This window comes from Penicillium macrosclerotiorum, assembly GCF_028827735.1.
Source record: "Penicillium macrosclerotiorum strain IBT 26536 chromosome Unknown utg000003l_segment0_segment0, whole genome shotgun sequence".
Lineage (NCBI taxonomy): Eukaryota > Fungi > Ascomycota > Eurotiomycetes > Eurotiales > Aspergillaceae > Penicillium > Penicillium macrosclerotiorum.
The window spans coordinates 4016684-4029755 of NW_026643083.1; the positions used below are offsets into that span (position 1 = coordinate 4016684).

The 13072-nt window shown below is 44.3% G+C and overlaps 6 protein-coding genes across 6 annotated transcripts; 4 read left to right on the forward strand and 2 right to left on the reverse strand.

Annotated features, from left to right (window-relative positions):
* Positions 1-991: 991 nt before the first annotated feature.
* Positions 992-1715, forward strand: N7462_004339 (Hsp70 family protein; the record flags this gene model as incomplete). Its single annotated transcript, XM_057076065.1, has 2 exons — positions 992-1071; positions 1121-1715. The coding sequence occupies 2 exons, from the start codon at positions 992-994 to the stop codon at positions 1713-1715; spliced, it is 675 nt and encodes a 224-aa protein (XP_056935570.1).
* A 7-nt stretch (positions 1716-1722) lies between these two features.
* N7462_004340 (Hsp70 family protein) lies at positions 1723-3297 on the forward strand (the record flags this gene model as incomplete). Its single annotated transcript, XM_057076066.1, has 7 exons — positions 1723-1783; positions 1970-2216; positions 2268-2367; positions 2418-2495; positions 2647-2847; positions 2912-3034; positions 3118-3297. The coding sequence occupies 7 exons, from the start codon at positions 1723-1725 to the stop codon at positions 3295-3297; spliced, it is 990 nt and encodes a 329-aa protein (XP_056935571.1).
* Positions 3298-4425: 1128 nt separating this feature from the next.
* N7462_004341 (GMC family oxidoreductase) lies at positions 4426-6546 on the forward strand (the record flags this gene model as incomplete). The annotated part of the gene is made up of 7 exons (XM_057076067.1): positions 4426-4733; positions 4788-4902; positions 4955-5038; positions 5101-5398; positions 5446-5580; positions 5640-6399; positions 6450-6546. 7 exons carry the CDS (start codon positions 4426-4428, stop codon positions 6544-6546), a joined length of 1797 nt encoding a protein of 598 aa, XP_056935572.1.
* Positions 6547-7286: 740 nt separating this feature from the next.
* N7462_004342 (uncharacterized protein) lies at positions 7287-8118 on the reverse strand (the record flags this gene model as incomplete). The annotated part of the gene is made up of 2 exons (XM_057076068.1): positions 7287-7690; positions 7743-8118. 2 exons carry the CDS (start codon positions 8116-8118, stop codon positions 7287-7289), a joined length of 780 nt encoding a protein of 259 aa, XP_056935573.1.
* A 984-nt stretch (positions 8119-9102) lies between these two features.
* N7462_004343 (polysaccharide deacetylase family protein) lies at positions 9103-10203 on the forward strand (the record flags this gene model as incomplete). Its single annotated transcript, XM_057076069.1, has 4 exons — positions 9103-9158; positions 9236-9430; positions 9499-9679; positions 9733-10203. The coding sequence occupies 4 exons, from the start codon at positions 9103-9105 to the stop codon at positions 10201-10203; spliced, it is 903 nt and encodes a 300-aa protein (XP_056935574.1).
* Positions 10204-10583: 380 nt separating this feature from the next.
* On the reverse strand, positions 10584-12252 carry N7462_004344 (cytochrome P450; the record flags this gene model as incomplete). Its single annotated transcript, XM_057076070.1, has 3 exons — positions 10584-10723; positions 10775-11868; positions 11927-12252. The coding sequence occupies 3 exons, from the start codon at positions 12250-12252 to the stop codon at positions 10584-10586; spliced, it is 1560 nt and encodes a 519-aa protein (XP_056935575.1).
* Positions 12253-13072: the final 820 nt, after the last annotated feature.

The following is a 13072-nucleotide window of genomic DNA, read 5'->3' on the forward strand; positions in this document are numbered from 1 at the left end:
CCCCATATATCCTGCAAAGACTGAATGGAACTTTTTCTCTTTCATTGAAGCCCCTACACGCATTATGAGGCAACAAGTGATAGAAATGATGTTTTACCCATTCGTCTAGATTGTGATAAAGATGGTGCATAGCCTGTCGAGCCTCATCGTCGTCTATATAGTCTATCCTCTTTTGGAACTTATCAAGCCTGATGGCAAGCTGAGAGTTCTCCTTGATAGCTCTTTTCACCTCTGTTTGGGCCTCTTCGAGTAATTCACTTTGTCGGCGAAATTTTTCCTCCACAAGAAGCTGAGCTTTTCGCCACTTCTTCAATTCTTCATCAGCTTCGTCAAGTTTTCGTTGTAAATGTTCCTCGGAACGAATATGAACTTGTAATGAACTTTCGGCTTCCTTGAGAGACCGGGCAAGGTCTTGCTTGTATATCTGTCTGGTATGAGCTATAATTTCTTCATTTTCTCTGTTCTCGTGGACAATTCATTGATCTGTGCAAGGCCGCTCCAATTTATCACATCGTTTCTGGATTCTTACATGCTGATTCTGCAAATTTTGCTGATGATCGGGCTCTATGTTCGTAAGAAAACATGACGCAGAGAACTAATATACATTATCGCTCACCGAAACTAGTTGTGCACGGTATAACCTGTTGAGACCCCACATAGCCTTGGCTCGGATCGTTTCCTATCAAAAGTCGACGAAAGCGCAGTATTAGATAATTCATGATGATGAAGTGTTTTAATACAAATTCCTATAAGATTTTGAAATTCTACTCACTTATTGTCGTTGGCGTCGAAGTGGTACGCCTCCATTGCAACCATGACATTTTTGTGAGTCGCTCTTCCCGAATACTCGTCATTACTGATGCGCACACTTGTAACAAGCGCGCGGTGAAATAGAATAATAGACAACATCAATAATCCATAAAATTGTTTTCAGTGTTTCTTTTCTTTATCTTTTATTATTTTTCAAAAGAAACGGTTCCATAGTGACAGAATGGTGGGCCGAAGTTCAGATAATATCGGCACACGCCCCATATTTTGTATCGGCATAGACTTTGGTACAACTTTTAGCGGGTACATACTCTATTTCAGATCAAAAAATATATCCAGCTTACCAATTTAGTATCGGTTGGGCGTGGGATGATTGTGCTGATGATATTGAGGTGGTCCAGGGTTGGCCTGGAGCAGGTAACAGTAAGTCACCTGTGAATATTAAAAATGGTTCAAGTCTCAAGACCAAAATAGAAACCTCGCAAAAGGTTCCAACCGTTCTTTCATACTGCGGCGGCAGGCTTAAATGGGGATATCAGGTGGATGATATGAACGAAGAAGCAGTGAAAAGAGTTAAGCTTCTTCTGGAAAGTCAAGGAGATCCGATCTATGGCCCGGCTGCTCAGAGTAAGGCGGTTATTGAAAGTCTCAACAAAACACCAATCCAGGTAGCTGGCGAATACTTAAAGAAGCTTGTATCCCATGCTAGATGTCTCTTGGATAGGCGAGGGTTTGGGAATGCACTGGACACAATGGACCTCCAGTATATACTGACCGTACCGGCGGTGTGGTCAGACAGAGCTAAGGATGCGACAATGCAGGCGGCGTGTCTTGCTGGTATTCCAAGGTCCAATCTGACACTACTTTCCGAGCCAGAAGCAGCAGCAGTGTACACAATCCGTGCAATTCAACCTAATTCAATCGCTGTAAGCGCCCAAGAAGCGTGATCGTGCAATGCTAATTTTACAAGAAAGGAGATTGTTTAATTATCTGCGATGCAGGGGGAGGAACAGTGGTAAGTGTGATTCTATAAACACGTCTCAAAAGAGTTCTCATTGAATATCTTCTTCCGTTTACATAGGACCTAATCACCTATCGAATTACACACACGGAGCCTACCAGATTTGAAGAAGTAACCGAGGGGAAAGGCGAGATATCTTCCATTTCTGCTAGGGGACACAGGATACTGACTTCATTTCAGGAGCACTCTGTGGTTCCGTGATGCTGGACCAGTTATTTCAAGAATTTCTCACAAAGCAAATTGGTAAAAAGAAATACCAAAGCTTACCTGGAGCAGCAAAACAGATCATCATGCATCAATGGCAGAATGAAATTAAACATGAATACTCAGGTCCCAATAACTGTGACGGATTTGACGCGGGTTATTACCTTACTATACCTGGCCCGAAAATCCCAGGCACGCAAGATGGGATGCTTTACATTGAGAAGTATTTTCCATTTGACCTGAATTTCTGGAACGCCAATTGATTGTATCACAGCAATGAAATTCAAGAAATTTTCGATAATGTCATCGACCATGTCAGGTCTTTGATATCCGAACAGAAGAAAAATCTGGAAAAGACCGGGTCGTCTGCTAAGGTCAACCAGCACGAAGCAAGATAGATTTTTAAAGGGCTAACTTTCTTTAGGCTATCATTCTCGTCGGTGGGCTCGGTTCGTCTGAGTACCTTTACAGGAGCCTTGAAGACCATTTTGAGGGAATCAAAGTACTGCAACCTCAAAATGCGTAAGTAAATCATGATATGATATATAATCAGAGCTTTGAGGACATCATTAATATAGTTACTCTTCCTGAAGGTGGTCGGCTGTTGTACGGTAAGAATAGTCACCGATGCAGAACCAGGCCCTTAGGTAAAGAGACAAATTAACTTGGATAGTGGCGCTGTCATTCGTGGTCTCCAGGGAAACTCTGTTCAAACTCGAAAATCTCGATGCCATTATGGTATAGCGTGTTCAGAACGCTTCGACCCCTTCGTGCACTCCAGAAAGAACAGGATATGGTGTCAATACGAAGAACAGTGGATGGCATCTTCTATCATGCGATGGTATATTAATAAGGTAAGTCACCACTTCCCCATGATTTGGTAACGTTTCATCTATTTGTCTAACGAATGATCTAAAGGGGGAATCCCTTGCCGAGGAAAAACCTATTAGGTTTTCTTGGTATCGAACTGTTGGGTTACATGAATCTCTAGTATTCCACGAACCTTTGAGATTCAGCATTGCCAAAAGTGCCCCAAGTGAGGTAACATCGGGTAAGCCTCTTGCTGAATTCGTTGAAACTAAACAGCTGACAGAAGTCCCGGAGATGTCTCTCAATTGTGCGAGTTAGAAGCAGACCTGAACAGGATTCCCAAGGAGCTTTTTGATAAACACAGAAATAGCAGAGGGGAGGAGTATTACAGAATCCACTTCGACATGGTAATGACACCTACATCCGCGTCGCTACTCTTTGACTTAGAGTTCAACAACATTTCCTATGGCACAGTACGTGCAAAGTATTACTAGCTACTTTCAAAACTATATGAGCACGATCTCGTTATACTTGCTTACTGGCAAAAAAATCGGCTGATAAATATCATCGCTTCCGCTGGATATTTTAGCTAAGCCAATTATTTATTTTATCTCTCATCAAAAATTCATCTGAGCATCTGCGTGTATTCTTCAGGATAGAATCGAAGCTTAAGATTTGTGTTACCATCACAGCTTGCTTACGTTAGTAGTTTAGCTTAACTAACTAGTTGACTATCATGACCTCTACTGAGGAGAATGGAACATCATCTTTACACATACCCATCACGCTCGTTACCAATCCGGGGATCATTCAATTGTATGGAAGCACCATCGGTGAAAATTCATTGCACTAGTAATGAATATAAGCACATACAATCGTCTTCAGAGATAAATTAAACACATATGACCATAGCTTCTGGAGAACAGGGCTGCGGGGCGTGCTTTAGCCACAAATAATGCCGGCCAGTTGTTGATGCACCCTGAGCTTGAAAATAAGCCAAATGTAGTCTATGGGTGACAGAATGAGTGGTATGATGAGAATTCTCGAGACTGGGGTGATAGAACGCAGCATCGAGTGAGCAACCACTCTTTCACTTTGGCTTAAGCCCGGGCCATGAATATGGGCCTTAGGGCGCCCATCGGCTTGTTGCTTCAAACCCCTATTAATGTCTGAATACTGAATAAAATATGAAGGATGAATATTCTATAAAGTCATTACACTACTTTCTCCAAAGGCGATCTAGACTGTTACATCGCGGACAGTGCTCCAGTCTAGAGGGTTGTACCACACACTGAAAATTTTCAACATCGTATGCGACAAATAAAAAAAACGTACACTGCGCGCACTTTTGATAATTTTTTTTTCCAAAGAGAATCAAGTTCATGTACAGTCAAAGCTCAAGTAAATTGGTATGCCAAGACGCGGGCATATACCAAAGAATGCCCGTTTCCCATAGCTTATCGAACTTCCTATTATGGCAACTCGATGAGATACCCCGAACAATTCCACGAAGATATGAGAAATGCAGCATGGAATAGGAGGACCAATAAATTTAGAAGCTTCGCTTTTGATTCAAGTTCACATTAATTTTTTTTGTATCATCGAGCGACTCAAATTCAAAAATGGAGCCTAAAGTGAACTTTGATGCTAAGAGGTTTTTGGGCCAAACATTTGACTATATTGTGTGTGGCGGAGGTACTTCAGGTTGTGTCATTGCAGCAGAACTTGCTTCAATTCCTAATGTCTCCGTTCTTCTTGTGGAAGCTGGAAGAGATTCTGGCCTTGCGCCAGATGTTCTCGTGCCCGGAAAATATGTGAAGCAACTACAAGAGGATAAAGAGGGTTTATGGGAGCTGGAGACATTCCCACAGGCACAATTAAATGCGAGAAAGCTGAAGTTTTTGAGAGGCAAGCAGCTTGGAGGCAGCTCGTGAGTTATCCTTAGTCGATAGAAGACTGCAGCCGAGCTCAGACTTGATTCTAGGGCCGTCAACTACATGGCGCTTGCACGGGGCCCAGCGGCTGATTATGACGAATGGGCAAAAGTTGTGGGCGACGACGGGTGGAAGTGGAAGAATATTCTACCATTGATGAGAGAGGTCTGTATTCCTTGTGAAATATTGAGTGATCCAAATTAACATATTGCGACAGCTTGAGGAATTCGACTCGAAAGTGCCTGCAGATCTGAATAGATTTGCTGCTCCAAAACCTGCAGATCATGGAACCTCTGGGCAAGTTTGGAATGCTCTTTCTTTTTATCAACAATGTCCTAATATCGCAACTGCAGACCTTTGAAGATTGCTTTCGGTGATGAAATGGTTCCTGGAATCGAGACGTTCATCAACGCGTGCTCCGAGAACAAGATTCCATTGTGTCCAGATATTAACTCTGGAAACCCGGTGGGCGTTGGATTGGCCCAATTCAATGTTCGTGATGGACAGAGAGATTACGCCGCCAATACTTTCCTGGGCGAGTCGGCTCGCGCATCACTAAAGAACTTAACCATTCTGTTGGAGACGGAGTGCGACAAAGTTCATTCCAAAGACGGAGTTGTTACTGGGGTAGATTTGTATCACAGACCAACTGGAACGCAATGTGAGCTTTTAGATTCATTGGCAGGGCCCATTACTAACGAAGGGCAGTCCACGTCTACTGCCGTGAGGAGGCTGTTCTCTGTGCTGGCACCTTTGGCTCTCCTAGAATTCTCATGTTGTCTGGTATTGCATCCAGAGATACTTTGGAGCGGCTGGAAATTCCAGTGCAAGTTGACCTACCAGGTTTGTGAACAGCTCGAAGACTCTCAATCATTCCGCTCCTAGATTTTTGACTCTCTTAGGATGTGGCCAAAACATGCGTGATCATTCAATCATCACTTGTGAATACAAAGTGAATAACTCCATCCCGGCACACAACCAGCTATTTCTCAACCCGGGTCTTCTTGCAGAAGCAGAGGCCCAATATGCAAAGAGCCACACTGGGCCTCTCGCCATGTATGGATCCAGTGGTACTTTGGCATTCCCTAGAATCCAACGCCTATTGGAATCGGAAGAATTCTCCAACCTCAGTGACGAGGAAAAGAAATTTATGATGGAGCCCACAAGGCCTTCAGCTGAAATTTGGCTCGGATCAGGGCCTTCGGTCTACCAGGACAATTCACCGGAACAGAGCTATATGACGCATGAGCTTCTGCTACAGAATAACCTCTCGCTTGGTACAGTCATGATTCGTTCCAAAAATCCACGGGATCAGCTGATTGTCCACCCGAATTTCATGGCTCATCCATTTGATCGGCGAATTGCGATTGAAACCGTCCGTATGGCGCTGAAGATTGCTAGCACAAAGGCCTATCAAGGTGTCATTGAACGAATGGTCCACGGTCCTAAAATTGATCTTGCAACTGCCGATCTTGACGCCATCAGTGATGAGGTGATGCTGGATTTCATTCGCAAGAACTTGGACCAAGGATACCACAGCATGTCTACTTGTCGCATGGGTAAATCTAGTGATCCTGAAGCTGTTGTCGACGTTCATTTCCAAGTCATGGGAATGAAGAACCTGCGCGTGGCAGACCTGAGTGTCTGTCCGATTCTCACTTGGTAAGTCACTGAAGACGGCTTCATTGCGGATATTGTGCTCACCATAACAGCAACCATACCCAGATCAACGCTTACTTGATTGGTCTTCGATGTGCAAGGGACATAATTGAGACCCATAGGTCTCGTAAACAGCTTGCGAAGTTGTAGTCTAGACAATTCCATCAAAATTGAAAGGTATCATGTTCATAATCGAATCAGACTAAAAGTACAGTCCCGGTTCCACGTCCTAGCATCAGATCAATATAATTCGCTGGTCTGTGTCCTTTCCAAGCACCCTCTAGTAAAACAAGCGCGCTTTGCACATTACGAAATCCACCAGAGCTCTGCATACACCTTGCTCGTTCCCGAATCCATTCTTGGCGTCTTGCATCTTTCAACTCAAGACCAGCATGAAATAAGGGCCATAGTAACTGATCTGACCATCCGGAGGCAGGTGGTGTAGCTCTCGCATGATAAAGAACACTGCTAACAAGCCAATCCAGCTCAAACTCATCAATATTAAAAGAGAACAACCGTTGCAAATAGAGAATAATAGCGAAGCGATATGCTTCCGTCATGTGAAACCAGTTTTGACCCTTATCAGAATGAGCTGGCTGTTGTAATAACCGTTGTTTGATCTCTTTGGCTTGACTCAACGCCTGGATTGAAGGATTATCGGGATCAGGCTGATTTTTAGACAAGGCGACAATTTCGCAAAGTATTTGGAATTGATCCGAGGGACAAGGTATTGTATCGAAACTCCATCGATCTCTGGATTCTTCTAGCAAGGAAGTAATTTCTTGTGATGAAAAGACCGTGGTTCTAGAATGCGAAGCGGCAGCCATCACGTCTAGCCTGAAGCATGAATCATCAGTCAGTTAAAAAATACAGGTATCTGGTATTCAAGCTCACCAAGCTAGATATTGTTCTACAAAGCAGCCGGTCGTCCGCTCTTGGCGCAGCTCGATGAGTTTTCTAGCCCCGTGGAAATGCGACTGGAAGTCCGATACCTCTCCATGGCAAAGGTCACACAAGCAAAGCATGAGTATTGTCGCAAGCGTTCCCGGGTGTTTTGCTCGGATCGGAGAATACAGATTCTCCTGCAATCTTTTTATGGCTTTTCCCTTGAATCGGAAGAATTCCTTCTCGAATTGGTTTGTAGACAGGCGTACATTGAAGTGACATGCTGCCAGTGCCGCACAGGCGTATAGTAATGATGGCTCCTCAATGGCAAGAGGTAGTACGTATTCGCGATAGGGATTTTGCGGAGATAAGTTGTCCACACATAATTTCGGTACAACTTCACAAATATCTGCGTGCCCAAGTTAGCGTAGCCGACGAGCTGTCACGGTGTTCGCACTGACGGTATTGCATGATAAATTTGAGTTCATCTGGGATGTTCAAGATATCAAGACTTGGGCTCAGAATATAGCTGAAGTCCAAAGAACCGGTCAGCTCCTTAGAATCGCTCCGCAAAGGGGGTTCGATATCGGGATCCGGTTGAGGTTCAACAAGGTCATCAGAAAACAAGTTCATTAAAGAGACATTATGGGGCCATGACGAAGAATCAGGCGGTGTTTCAACATTGGTAATCTCCATGAAGAGCTGCACGGGGTCAAGAAGATTCTCCAATGGGCTTTCTGTGGGTTTAGCCTGGTCATTATTGCTGGGGGGCTCTGGGGTGATTGTGGGAGTGTTGGCGGGGGTGGACTTGAGATAGTCGTTTTTTGAGCTCGGCATGTTCGTCGGCGCTTTGTCGTGCCTGGAACAGGAATACTTTTGCCCACAAACTGACCGCGGCTTGCTAAGCCTGGCCACTGCAGCAGATAACCCTCGCAGGTCTGGCCACTAGCCTCGCAGGTCTTGCACGAGGGCATGCGCCGGTCGCATCCTCGTCCTCGGCGGCGACATGTTTTGCATGCTCTGCCAAAGTACCGTTCATTCGCCATGGGAGGTGTGAAGAAGAATCTAAAATGCAGGCATCTGAAGCGGAGGTGAATCGGAGTGGCACCGCTGCTATCTCCGGTTGATAGCGGGGAAGCACGAAACCCGCATTCCGCTATCATCGCTATCTCTACAAACTTTGGGCTTTCATTCGACTCATGGTTCTTCGCGATTTGATTAATCAATTGGGCATGATCGCTCACAAACAAAAAAAAATTTAAAAAAAAAAATATACAAAGCATGCCGAGTTCCCTAATCAAAGTCTTTAACAAAGATTCGACCCTGTCTAGGGCAGATTGCAATGAAGCTGATGCTGCCTATCAACGGCAGTTCGCAAAGCTAATCGCTGCCCATTTCCCCGCATGATCACCATAATTGGAAAATTCCACAATCATGGGGAACCCGGTCATTTAGTCGAAGATTTGACACGTGGAAACTCAATAAACACATTTTAACAATGCGTCATAGGACATCTTTCGTTTTATTTCAGACGCGATAGGTTCACTTGTTCCACACTTAGAAATTTTGTACGTAATGGTTTGCCGCATTCTTCGGTTCTGGGGATGTTAGCGCACGGGCTTCTTATCAGTTGTCCATTTTAGGAAGGCCCCTGAGCTGACCAATGACAATCTCCAACTGTAGAGCCCTGGCTAATTGCCTCTTGAATGTTCAAGAAGTGAGTCTATGGTAATACGGTTGATATTTGGTTGTTTATTCTTTGGTGGCTTTCGGATTTTTTTCTTCTTCGAGTCCATTTTGGAGGCAACTCGAATCTGCATCATGGTAAAGCGCGTACTTGTAGGATATGGCATCGATGTGGATGCAGTTAGTGGCTGGTAAGTTTGACACAATATTTTTGGTTTATATTCATTTTTTAGTGAGACTCTGGGCCAGGAAGCTCACTCAGATCTAGGATCAATACGGAAGATGGCCATATACCTGACATGACTGACATTTCGCGTGGTATCTTCGGCGCGACCGTGGGAATTGATCGACTTCTAAAATTGTGGGATAAATACAATATAAAAACCTCGTGGTTTGTTCCAATTCATTCACTTGAGTCGTTCCCGGGTCAAATGGTCAAGATCCGCGATGCTGGACATGAAATGTAAGCGATTCCTACAGTCGATGGGCTGTGAAGCACCTTTGGCCCTTCAACTAACACCGGGATCACAGCGGCCTGCACGGGTATACACACGAACATGTGGATATGTTAACAGAGCAACAAGAGCGCGACGTGCTTGCCAAATCAATTGAAGCAGTGACCGCTCTCACTGGAAAGCCCCCGAAAGGATGGACTGCACCATCTTGGAGAACCTCACCTCGCAGCATCAAACTATTGGAAGAGTTCGGTCTGGTAAGTAAATTTATCAAGCTCCTGTAAATTGAGTAGTCTAACTCTTTGATCAGGAATATGACCACTCATTTATGCACCACGACTCACAACTCTACTATGTTCCGTACAACTCAGGGGAACTAGTTCCCACTGACCTCTCCAAGCCTGCCGAGCACTGGATGAAGCCAATGGGCAAACTCAACCCCAGCAAAATCGTGGAAGTACCTGCAAATTGGCATCTGGATGACTGGCCACCTTTTCAACTTGAGAATGGCCCATCCCATGGATATGTGGATCCGGATGTCATTGAGCGACTCTGGAAGGCCCAGTTCGACTTCTTGTATCAAGAATATGATACATTCGTTTTCCCGATATCAATTCACCCCCAGGTTAGCGGAAAACCTCAGGTAATTATGCTCCATGAGAGGCTCATTGAGTATATCAATTCGCACGAAGGAGTGGAATGGTGTACATTTGAGCAGATGGTAAAGGAGTTCAAAGAGGGTAGAATTGAAGGGTTTCAGGTGGAGGGTGGAGTTGAATAATAATGAGGCGTGTGTGTCGCATTAAATCATGTACCTTGAGAAATAAGATTCATAAACTTGAAGACTAAATTTTCTAAGTTCAACTCAATTTGTACCTGCCAGGTTGAGGTAGGAAGCTAGACCAAGTGACCGTCATTAATTCAAAAGAAGCAAATGTGCGAAACATGGAGCGTATAGAGCTTTATAGAGAAGATTCCGTAAGCGAAGTTTCACTTAACTCATACTGGAATTTATGTGTCGGAAAAACACCTAAATATCCAATTCTGGTAAATATTTGACTGTGAAGACAATCCAAGCTTTGTGGTCATTTTGAGACGCAAAAAAGAAATCATCGCCTATTTCTAAAGGTCTCTCTTTCATTCCTCATGTATATATATTTACTATTCCAGAAGATGAAATTTCAGTTCCAAACGGTGACCTTTCGGACCTGCAAGGTACCCATCACTTGCTTCCATATCTCCGTGGTCGTGAATAGTGGTAGTAAAACTGGAATAAATGCTGGCAAAGAAGAATTTTATCGCTAAAATCCCCGTTAGAATGATATCATATCACAAGTAGCTAGAAAACTCACAGTAATAAGCAAAATGCATTCCAAGGCACATCCTTCCACCGCTGCCGAACCCCCAGAACCATTTTCTCATAAGAGCCAACTGTTCTGGAGATGAATCGAGCCATCTCTCCGGCTTCCATTCCAAAGGCTCAGGGAACACATCAGGCATCCGGTGAAGTACGGAAGCGTATGATTGCACAGTCGTTCCAGCCGGGACTCCATCGTAGCCACCCAAGGTACAAGGCCGCGGTACTACCCGGGGCTGACCACCAGGCACCGAAGGCCACAGTCGAAGGGTTTCCATCAAGACAGCTTGAAGGATCGGCAGCTTGTCAATATCCTGGGGGTTCGTCATATTCTCCACTTCAACCCTTTTTCCGGGTACGTGGCTCAAAGGTGGGCTGAGTCCGAGCAGCTCTTGGCGAAGTTTGGTCTGCCACTCTGGGCGTCGACTCAACTCGTACAGCAGGTAGGTGGAGGTATTACCGCTTGTCTCGAATGCTCCGGAGTTCAGAGAAAACATGTCACTTGCCAGCGGAAGTCGGTTAGGGTACATTTTAGGCTTCGCATGAACCTCGCTCATTCCTTTCAGTGCTGGTTCGAATGCGATGGGTTGATCATCCACTGACAAATCTTTCTCACTTGCCAGGAGTTCTTGGGCTTGATCGCATTTCTCCAGATTCCACTTCTCAACCCATTCAAAAGCAGCCAAGACGCTCTTGGGGATGAGATGAATACCAACTTTCTGGAGCATAGCAACTAGACGAGGAAAGTGGTATTGCCAGAATGTATATTCAGCCACACCAAGGAATCCATCCAAGTAAAATCTCCTTTCTTTTTCATTTTCAACCAAGTTGCTGGCAAGGGAGCGCCCAAACTGCCAATAGACAAACGTGTCGAGTAGGTATGAGTAAGTGAGGTCCATCATCTCGATCGGCTTATCTTCCGTGGATGCTTTGTAAATCATGGGAAGAATGCGATTAAACAAGATATCTCGTGATGCGCTGCGGGCAGTCTGGGATGACATGACAGACGACTTTGTGAAGCAGCTTGCGAGGGCTTTCTTGTGTGCGGCATGATTTTGATTATCTTTGATAGTAAACAAATTGTCGGTCCTATTAGCGAATATTAGCTAGCGTCATTTCATTCGTTGGAAGAGCGAATCGCACATACCCGTAGACGGCAAATCCGTTGAAATAAAAGTCCGGTTTCGGAAAACCTCCATGATAGATTTTCTTCAATCCATCATAAGAGTTAACACTGAGTAAGTTCGGAGCAAGTCGAAGTGTAGGGCCCTTCTTCAAATGGAGCTCATAAATCCGATTGTTCTCCTGCTTCGACCATTTCATCCAGAAAATCCAGATAGGACTGAAACTGCAAGACCAGTGTGCATTCGGAATCTTTGCAAGAGGAGAGAAGAATGCGGGATACAATAGGAACTTGAATACACCTGCAATTATGCCAATCAGGATGATAGCATAGTACAAGTGAAGTTCCATTTTGTCAAGTTGGTGCTCACCCAGGAGACTTTATTTAGAAATGAGTTGAACGTTACAGGTAGCTCATGAGTGCTCTGAGGGCGGACAGTATATATATTGTCTTCTTTAGCGGGCTCAAGAAAGCCTAAAAAAGCGTGATCAAACTTCAGTCCAAAAGACCCATTCTTCAAGTCTTGTTAGTAACGCTCAAATGGAAACAGCGTGATAGGAAAACCAGGAGGCAACATTCAATCAGTGTTGATTCTCATTTCTTGAAATCTCTCACAATGTACACTCTGGTTCTGTTAGCGGCCCGATTACAGGTCCATGATAGGCCATTATTCGTTGAGCGCAAATAGTGACCGAATACGGTAAATAAATGAGCTAGGCTCTTCATAAATGCGGAAAGTGTATCTATGCCGGTTCCATAAAGCCACGGTGATTTGAAACCAGCAGAATTAATTCTACTCAAAAAAGCATTCAAGGTTTCATTCATATCGGCCACTCTTCTTCTTGGAGGGGAGGTGAATGAGGGTATTCAATAGTATGTATTAAGGTTAATCCAAGATCACTGGATTTTACGGCCCTCTAAGAGGATTATGAAAGTATCTATGATCCATTATTATATACATATAATCGAAATTCCAGGGCTACAAAATATCAACGGCAGAGGAAAGGCCTGCAGTATGTTCTAAGTGAAGTCATCCTTAACTGGGCTCTGGAGGTTGTGCCCGATCCTCTAGACTAAAGGAATAATTAGAAAATTACTTCAGCATCGGTATATATTGCATCTTGTAGGATCATCGAGAGCTTAATTAAATTTGAGAACTTTGCCTCGGCT